General features: G+C 41.5%; 1 protein-coding gene across 1 annotated transcript; it reads left to right on the top strand.

The window, feature by feature from the left end:
• Positions 1-4,824: 4,824 nt before the first annotated feature.
• LOC141012576 (frizzled-1-like) lies at positions 4,825-7,403 on the top strand. Its single transcript, XM_073486084.1, has one exon. It carries the CDS (start codon positions 5,093-5,095, stop codon positions 6,752-6,754), a length of 1,662 nt encoding a protein of 553 aa, XP_073342185.1. The 5' UTR covers positions 4,825-5,092; the 3' UTR covers positions 6,755-7,403.
• Positions 7,404-10,647: the final 3,244 nt, after the last annotated feature.

Genomic DNA, 10,647 nt, shown 5'->3' with positions numbered 1-10,647 from the left:
CTTCACTGTAGCCGCTACACTAAAAACGTTAGCATGCACACCGTCTGAACTGGGAACAAGCTTGACCGTACGTCGTTCAAATCAATTTGGGATCTCAGGGTTTCTGAAGACTTGGGTTAAGCAAAATGAACTGGGAGCCATTTTATATATTTATTTATTTTTTTCACATTTTAAACAAGTCCCCATCTACTTTAGTTGTTTAGGAGAATGCTGCAAAGTTGTTTTGCCGTGAAGCTCCAGAAATGTTTTGTGGACTACGTGGACTTCACGGACTACGTCACCTGATTTTCCATTGAAATGAGTTTTCATTTCTGGGTGAACTTCTCCGTTATTCAATTACAATATTCACTTTCTTTTAGCTCTGTTATCTGGCCCTGACATATATTTTACTTTGTTAGAGAAACAATGCAGGTGTAGGCCATGATACCAAAATAATGAACTGAAAGACAGTAAAGACAGTTGCTCCCCCTTTCCAATTCATGTAGTCATTTGTTATGTATATAATATGTATTAAAGAAGCTAAAAAGGACAGTTAAATAACTACTAACAACTGTTTTATTTCAATAAGGCAGGCAACGTTGTCAGGATTATCTTCTGTCATCAGTCCCAAATGTTGAAGAAACTTCTCATAGCCCTCTAAACAACCATTGTTGCAAATATTTTTATAACTCGTTAATCATGAGATCACAAGTTAGATATCTTGTTATTTTGGGATAACAGTCCTTTTCTTGTGAACAGGTTATCTTAGAATCTAAGCCACTTTTCTTCAGATAATAAGATAAATGTCAAGTTTTCTCGAGAAAACAAACTTTTATTGTTTTCAGATTATTATTTAATTATTAGAAGAAAACAACTTTTGTTATCCTAAGAGAACAAACCAACTTTATAAGCTATGATCTTAAAATAACAGATAAAATATATTTTTTGTGACCATAGCCGGGCTGAGCTTCTGTACCAGGGCTTTGAGATGAAAAAGAGGTTTCTAATTAATTTCTAATTAAGTTCTGCTTGAATAATTAAGTCCTATTAAAACTACAAGTGCTCTCAGGTCACATGCCTTCTGGTTTATCTTTAGCTTTATGGGCTTCTATAATTGCCTATAGGTAATCTACCCAGCATTATACTCTATGTGTAGTTGATTATTGGTGGGAGGATTTATTTCAGAGAAGAATTGAAAAAATACACTAGGATTTTCTATAGCCAACCATCCATTAATATGGGAGAATGTCTTATCGTTCAACACAAAGACAGTCATAAGTAGAACACAGTGGTATTTTGTTTTAAATTAAACAGAAATTAAAGGCCCAGTGTGTAGGATTCAAGGGTATTTAGGGGCAGAAATTGAATATAATATTCATTACCATGTTTTCATTAGTGTGTAATAACCTGAAATTAAGAATTTTTGTATTCATGTTACCTTAGAATGAGCCAGTTATATCTACAGAGGTAGCAGGTCCTCCTCCACAGAATCCACCATGTTCATCGTCATGTTTCTACAGTAGCCCAGAATGAACAAACCAAACACTGATTCAACAAAAGACTTTTCATTTTTTTTATGGCATTTGTAGGTTCTACTACATACTGGGAGGGCGAACATGAGTGGTTTTTCTTGTCTTCAAACTTGTCAAATCAAACTGTGATTAACTTGCATTATCACAGAATTAAGTCTGCTATGATTTTCATATCATAAAAGAAATAAATGATCACCAATGAATGCTCAGAACTGAAGAAAAGCACATTAAATGTAGAAGTGTTCTTTAAGATGCTTGGCATAGATGTACATCCTATTGGCACGGCAACAGCAATGCAGAAATGAACTGAAATGAACCTCTGCAATACAGGAGAAACATCAGGGACAGACACAGAGAGAGAGAGAGAGAGAGAGAGAGAGAGAGAGAGAGAGAGAGAGGTGTACACCAGGGCTGCAATTTAAGTCCGACTTTATTTAACGTGTACATATATGAACTTGCTGTTGAGTTGGATCAATGTGCTGCTCCTGGCCTCTCCCTCCTAGATAGAGAGGTGAAGTCTCTGTTTTATGCCGATGACCTTGTTCTACTGTCTCCTACTGAACCATGACTACAGCAACAGCTGGACATAGTAGAAAAGTACTGTCAGACCTGGGCCCTGGCAGTAAATATGAAGAAAACTAATGTCATGATCTTTCAAAAACGCCCCAGATGTCAGGAGAACAAACACCAATTTACCATAAATAATCATATCATTGAACATAGCATGGGTTATAGCTACCTTGGTATAACCATTACAGCATCAGGGAGTTTCAACATGGCAGTGAATGCACTAAAAGAAAAAGCTCGAAGAGCTCTACATGCAATGAAGAGAAGATTTTATAATTTCCAAATTCCAGTCAAAGTCTGGCTTCAAATATTTGATAGTGTCATCCAGCCCATTGCGCTGTACGGTAGTGAAGTCTGGGGTCCACTCAGTCATCAGAGCTATACCCGCTGGGACAAACATCCAACAGAGTCTTTACATGCAGAATTCTGCAGACACATTTTACACGTACACAGAAACACACCAACACATGCCTGTAGAGCAGAATTAGGCAGATACCCACTGATAATTAACATTCAACAGAGAACGCTCAACTTTTTTAACCACCTGAAATCCAGCCAGAGACACCCTCCACTCCAAAGCCCTCCAAACTCAAGAGCTGAGCCCAGAAAAGAGTCCCCTATGTCAGCTGGTACTGAGGCTAACTGCCCCCTCTCAGACACAGTCTGACCAGCCTCACAACAACACTGCTCTCCAAACACCAATCAGAGTAAAGCACATTATAACACAATGTAAAGGAACCTGCCTGGAACATTGGAAAGAAGAAACTAAAAGCCAAAGTAGATCAGACTGTTATCTAGCCCTAAAAAGAGATTATGAATTAGCAGAATATCTCTCTACTGTCAGAGATAGACAGCAGAGACAGATGCTCACCAAGTACAGGCTCAGTGACCACAAACTGACAATCCAAACAGGAAGACACAAACAATCATGGCAACCAAAAGAAAACAGAACATGTGGTCACTGCTCGACAGGTGAGGCTGAGACAGAGATGCACTTTCTCCTACAATGTAAAACATTCAACGAAACCAGGAACATTTATTTTAACAAGTTCAGTTCAGTTCAGTTCAGTTCATTATCTACCACTTTTCCGTGAGGGTCGCGGAGATGTTGCTGCTTTATCGCCCCTTTCAGGGGATTGCGGGTTGCGGGTTACTGGGGCCAAATCCAGTTCACATAGGGCGGAGGCCATTTTTTTTAACAAGTTCATCTCTGTAATCTCAGAGTTCAAAGAGCTGAACGACATATCAACATTAAAATACTCCTGGGAGAAGGAGACAGGGCATATCTGCTGCCCAATATGTGTCAACATGCCACAACCTGAGGGACACACACACACACACACACACACACACACACACACACACACACACACACACACACACTATACTGTATATATAATTAATGTAAATCAATCTTGGTGTTGTGTTTGTGTTGTTATTTGTTGTGTTCTGTCCGAGTGTTTGGACAGATGCTTTGACAACATTGTTGTTAAACTTTCATGCCAATAAAGCCCCCTTTGAATTGAAAGAGAGAGACAGAAAGAGAGACAGAGAAACAGGGAGACAGAGAGAGAGAGACAGAGAGACAGGGAGACAGAGAGAGAGAGACAGAGAGACAGGGAGACAGAGAGAGAGAGACAGAGAGACACGGAGAGACAGACGAGAAACAGACAGAGAAAGACAGAGAGAGAGTGAGAGAGAGAGGGAGACAGACAGAGAGTGAGAGAGAGACAGACGAGAAACAGACAGAGAGAGAAAGACAGAGAGAGAGAGACAGAGAGAGAGTGAGAGAGAGAAAGAGACAGACAGAGCCAGAGAGAGAGGGAGACAGACAGACAGACAGACAGAGAGTGAGAGAGAGACAGACCGAGAAACAGAGAGAGAGAGAGAGAGAGAGAGAGGGAGACAGACAGAGAGTGAGAGAGAGACAGACCGAGAAACAGAGAGAGAGAGAGAGAGAGAGAGAGAGGGAGACAGACAGAGAGTGAGAGAGAGACAGACCGAGAAACAGACAGAGAGAGAGAGAGAGAGAGGGAGAGAGAGAGAGAGAGAGAGAGAGAGGTCTGTCAAGTCAGTCAAAGTGAGACAGAGGTAAACAGGAAGTATGTCAGTGCAGGTGCAGTTAAAGTACTTACTGGAGCAACTATTGTACTGATACTAATAAAGCTGAAAAATAATAAATAGATATACATTTGAATTGTAAATGTATTTCTCGTTTTGTTTTTCTCTCTGAAGTTTGGACAGCGTGTTTAGAGCCACAGCAGGGCCCTTACATGGTGCAACATTTAATCCTATCTAATATTTTAACTCTGACCTGAAATAGTTTGTCCTTTTTATCCTTATGTCATTTAAATTGTATGACTTTGTTTTATTTTAACGCATTTTTTCTTCTTAATTTCCATCTCTAATCGCAAATGCAACATTTATTTTCTTTAAAACTCTGCACTTGTCTTTACCAAGACAGCAGCACACAAACACATGTTTAAACACTGAGTACAGATACAAACAGCTTTCACATAATTATATCCAATTAAGATACATATAACAGAGAAGTATTTGAGTTTTCAATGTATCTTTTACTAAATAATGAAGTATGATGCTGCATTATGGACCTTTATGTTGAAAGTTTTACCCGGAAGCCCGGCTGAGTGCTGGTGCAGCTGACAGCAGTGGGACGTGAGTGGGAGCGCAGAACAGGTTTGAACGGCAGACTGACACTGTGTCTGGCAGACAGGAGACCGAGCTGTCCCTTTTCTGGAGGAGGACGCTTTATTTCGGTGGATTTCAGCATGAGAAGCTCAGTGTGTGTGTAGATCTGGGGCTTTACTTCTCAGGCTCAAATCAGCTCGGCGCGCTGAGACGCCGGAGGAAAGGACCAGTGCGTGGAAGCAGCCGCTTTCACCCGCAAAGACACGCAACAAAGAGGATTCAAGGAAGTAGGCTGCTGCCTGACGAGGTAACGTAAGTTAGTTAGGCAACAAACACAAAGTGAGGCAGCGGATACACTCCTCACCATGGCGCACAGCGGACTCCTCCGGGCTGTCCTGACCTCACTGTTTGTTATTCTGTGCCTAAACGTGGGGATTTTCCGAGTGAACGGGCAGTACGGCGGCGGGGACCGAGGAATGTCTATACCGGAGCACGGGTTCTGCCAGCCGATTTCCATTCCGCTGTGCACGGACATCGCGTACAACGAGACTATCATGCCAAACCTGCTGGGTCACACCAACCAGGAGGACGCGGGGCTGGAGGTCCACCAGTTCTACCCGCTGGTTAAAGTTCAGTGCTCCCCGGATTTAAAGTTCTTCCTCTGCTCCATGTACGCGCCTGTCTGCACGGTGCTGGAGCAGGCGCTGCCTCCGTGCCGCTCTCTGTGCGAGCGCGCTCGGCAGGGCTGCGAGGCGCTCATGAACAAGTTCGGCTTCCAGTGGCCCGACAGCCTCGCGTGCGAGTCCTTCCCGGTCCACGGTGCGGGAGAGCTGTGCGTCGGGCAAAACATGTCGGACCGCACCGAGCCCGACGGCCCCGGCCCGTACCCCACCGAGCGCACAATCTCTGACCCCATGAACGGTCAGTTCAGGTGCCCGGCCTCGCTCAAGGTGCCTCCCTACCTGAACTACCGATTCCTCGGGCAGGAGAACTGCGGCGCTCCGTGTGAGCCAAAGAGATCTCATGGGATGATGTACTTCAGCGAGGAGGAGCTGAAATTCGCGAGGATATGGATCGGCATCTGGTCAGTGCTGTGTTGTGCTTCCACCTTATTCACTGTGCTGACCTACCTGGTGGACATGAAGCGCTTCAGCTACCCAGAGCGGCCCATTGTCTTCCTGTCTGGCTGCTACACCATGGTGTCCATCGCCTACATTGCTGGATTTTTACTGGAGGACAAGGTAGTTTGTAATGACAGGTTTGACAATGACATAAGGACGGTGGTGCAGGGCACTAAGAAGGAGGGCTGCACCATCCTCTTCATGATGCTGTACTTCTTCAGCATGGCCAGCTCGATCTGGTGGGTCATTCTGGCTCTCACCTGGTTCCTGGCAGCGGGGATGAAATGGGGCCACGAGGCCATCGAGGCTAACTCTCAGTACTTCCACCTGGCAGCCTGGGCCGTCCCCGCCATCAAGACCATCACCATCCTAGCTGTGGGGCAGGTGGACGGAGACACGCTGAGCGGGGTTTGCTTTGTGGGCATCAACAGTGTGGATGCCCTGCGGGGCTTCGTCCTGGCCCCGCTGTTTGTTTATCTTTTCATCGGAACCTCGTTCCTCTTGGCAGGCTTCGTGTCCCTGTTTCGCATTCGGACCATCATGAAGCATGACGGGACCAAGACAGAGAAGCTGGAGAAGCTGATGGTGAGGATAGGGATCTTCAGCGTGCTCTACACTGTGCCGGCCACCATCGTCATCGCCTGCTACTTCTATGAGCAGGCCTTCAGGGAGCAGTGGGAGAGGACATGGATCAGCCAGACGTGTAAGACGTACGCCGTGCCGTGTCCGGCCCAGAACCACCCCAACATGAGTCCTGACTTCACCGTCTTCATGATAAAGTATCTAATGACTCTCATTGTGGGCATCACTTCTGGCTTCTGGATCTGGTCTGGGAAGACCCTCAACTCCTGGAGGAGGTTTTACACAAGGCTGGCCAACAGTAAACAGGGTGAGACCACAGTGTGATGTGGGTGAACCCCGGCCCTGAACAGACTGCTTAGTGACAAACTGAATGATAATCCTCTTTATTATTTCCTTTTTTTCCCTCTCGGACTTACAGGAGACACTTGGTATGTTTTTTTAATGTACATATACATTTGTGAGATTTTTGTAAGTATATATTTGTATTTAAAGATTTTTAAAAATTCTTTCTTTTTTTAAAAAAAACAAACAAACACTCTTTTTTCATACTTTGGACTGAATGGAATTGTACGTAATTATCACAAAGAGCCAGCTGACCGTCAAGGATCCCGTCTCCTGGTCTCATGACCTGATTTAATGTGGACACCACTGGGAGTGTTTCACATTGAGTGTGTGTGTCTTTGATCAGTGAACTGCTGGGGAGCGGTGGGTCTATTCTAAGCAGAGTCCCGTGAAACCCAAGTGCTTCCTCGTGGCTCCCACTTATCCTGATTAACCAGCTGTAGTTTGTGTCTGTTCTCCTGAGCAGCAGTTGCCCGGTTCTGAAGGGAAATGTCAGCAGTGTGGGACAAGAAACGCACACAGGTTGTGAATGTGAGTCATTGTGACAGATGGTTGTGGCCTGTAGCTCAGGCCCCGACAGTTACAACATTCCCTTCCAAATAAAGCACACATACATGTGAGTTTAAAGGACCATACTGGTGTTTTTGCATGTTTCAGTTTGGAAAATTGTGTATTTTACAGTTTTACCTTCTCTCAGGCAATACAGACTAGTTGTGTTTTTCCTAATGTCCTGGAAACAGTTTTACCTTTTATTGAACCACAGTTCCTAAATCAACTTACAGACCCTTTAAAAGTGCTGGAGTTAGCCAATTATGCACAGTGACGATAATGACTGTGCTCAGTTTTGTTAAAGTGGTGATGGTGTACATGATGCAGGTGTAAGTGCAGAGTCCCAGCAATATGACTCATTGTTTCCAAACTTCATGAAATGAAAGCAGATAAGATCTAAGATCCAAGACTGTAAGTTGATTTCATCTGCAGCTAAATGAACTAAAACCATATGAGAAAGAATAGAAAGAAAAACATATTAGAAAAATTGCTATGGAGTTTAAAAATGGTCAGCTGTAATGCAAGTCATGTGCTACAAGGGTTTTCAACATGCAAAAATACTAGTCAAAACAGCAATAGTATGGGCTGTATGTGTGTTTAGTGAACTTAAAACAAATCAAATCTGCCTGGGTGGCATTTTTTAAGCTGTTCAACTACAAAGTTGGAAAACACAAATCAAGCAGAAGACCTCTGTGTGTGTTGAAACAGATTTTTATATTCAAACCCACTTTCTGTTTCCAAAGCTGTGTAAATTCCTTGGACACCCTTTGAGCCTTACGGTTTATTTTGCTATTTTTCTGAGAAGAAAGTCAGATTTATTTTCGTGGATTTCATTCCACTATTCAACTAAATGTGTGTAAAAGTAGGTGTATCCTTTGTCGTCAGAGTAGAGCACCTATACTGATAACAGGCTGAACATTTCAGTAATCTGTCTCACAACGATGTACAGCTTCCAACCTTTCAGATGTGAGGATTTGTGTTTTGTTTTGGTCGTTTATGATAGTTAACTAATATCTTCTGGTTTCTGAAAAAAATAATAATTTCAAAACAGGACCTTAAAAAATTTGAATGGTCATTTTAAAGGGTAAAAAATAAATAATAATAATAATCTGCAGATTAAATAATAATACAAAATAATGGTTGCATACCTACACTAGAGACCAAATGTGGCCATGAGAAATATGTACTCAAAAACTTCACATCTTATGTTTAGGATGAAACTGCAGGTTTCAACATGTTTCATTTTGACATATATTAGCAGCAAAAGCTAAGATGTAACCTTCGTAGAATTCTGATGAATTTTACGATGTTGCATGGCTTCAGTTTCAGAACAGGAGCATATTTAGGAATGCGAGGCTAATCAACAGCTTTAGGGTCAAGATAGTTCAGGTTTCAAAGGACAAATAAATGATCAAACTCCCCTTATTTTTTCTGAGAGAATGTAAGCGGTACTATGAGATGATTGATAGTATTATTAAAATCGCAAAATGGCCAAGTGCAAAATAACATGAGCTGCAAAGGTAAACGTGCCATTATAAATGAAGCATTGCAGTAGTGCAGAGATGTCTCGTCCTACAAATCATATTAAAATCATATTCTCCAGATGTAACAAACCCTAGAAAACAATTGCATCATCTTTTTTTTCCAGTAAAAATATAATGCAAAAAATTACCATCTACACAAAAATCATGACTGATACTGCAATCGCTGTTAAATGATTTACCATATGATTTTTAAAAAATAAATATTTTTGCATATTGTTCAGCCCCCTAAATATGAGCTGAGGTCATCTTCTCAATGAACAGTAAATGTAGTTGCATGTGTGTTTTTGTTTTATTCTGGTAAATCCTGATGGAACAAGGGATATTTAATTTTGCACACATAATTTGGAAGTTTTTGTGACTTCTTTAGAATCAGCAGAATTCTTCAGTACAACAACACATTGTTCAAAAGCTTAAAGGGTGTCCAAACTTCAACATCGCACTGTAACATGGTTCAATCTAGAGTGGACATTGTTTGTCATGCGATACCATAAATGTAACAAAACATATTCTTGATTCATTTTTACTGACACGCTGTCCAAATGTGGATGGTGAATGTGTCAGTTATTGTTGAGAGGAGACTCAGGTTGTTCTGCAGAGTAATTGGATCCTCGTGAACATAGCTGCATGTCTGCACTGTGGGACTGAAAAGCAGCCAGCAGCTTGCATGTATTCCACTGCAGGAGAAAGGAAGCCTTGTGTTGAAATGCAGAGCGGCTGCTGTCGGTGCAGCTCGGCTCACACACACACTAGCACACATCATGACTTGTGTTCTTGTCAAATGCTCCTCCACACGGTGCTTCCGGTTCATAATAATCATTTTATTGTGTTGACGGCTCTACAATAGTCACAGCTTTGAAGTAATTTCCTTTTGCATTTTGCTATGAAGAGAACCTTTATATTTATAGAAAAGAATCGTATATATACACTACATTGATTGCTTTATGAGAATAAAAACAATCTCACCATTGCAACTGTCAAACCTTTGTAAAATGTATTTTTTTCTTGAACATGATCATGCTCATTTGCCATTAAGGTTTAGAGTTCTTCCAGTCTACCTTGATACATACGTTGAAACTGTGTGATGAAGGGATAGCTTAGAGGCCAGTCAGGAAAAGTAAGAGCAACCACCTCTTTCAATGTACATGTTTTAAAACACACATGGAAAACCAATCATTCATTCTTACAAACCAAATGAGAACATGAGTAGAGACCCACAGCCATGACGTCACGTCTGATCCAGTAGTTTCTGTAAATCTGTGCAATCTTCCATTCAGCATTTCTTTCATCTGTTGTTCTGGGATTTATTCCATAATCTAAGACACATCAGCATCCACTGCAGTACTTGCTGTAGGAAACTGGAAACTATGTGTGTGTGTGTATATATATGTACTTCTACACACACATACATATATGTACTTATATATAAATTATATGTATGTATGTATATATACTGTGTGTATATATATATATACGCACACTATATATATATACATACAGTATATATATGCATATACACACAGTATATATATATATACACTGTGTGTATATATATATATATATATATATATATATATATAGTGTGTGTGTGTGTGTGTGTGTGTGTGTGTGTGTGTGTGTGTGTATATATATATATACACACACACACACAACCATAGATATTTGATCTTCATAAAAATCTTCTTATCTAAATATATGAAGCAAGACACACCACACACTATCGAGAGAGGTTCTGTTCCAAGGCTGAATTTTTAATTATTAGCATACAAATGGCAATGGGATTTT

This window comes from Pagrus major, chromosome 17 (assembly GCF_040436345.1).
Source record: "Pagrus major chromosome 17, Pma_NU_1.0".
Taxonomy (NCBI): domain Eukaryota; kingdom Metazoa; phylum Chordata; class Actinopteri; order Spariformes; family Sparidae; genus Pagrus; species Pagrus major.
Note: the sequence above shows the minus strand (reverse complement) of the source record. Positions and strands in the feature narration are given on the sequence as shown.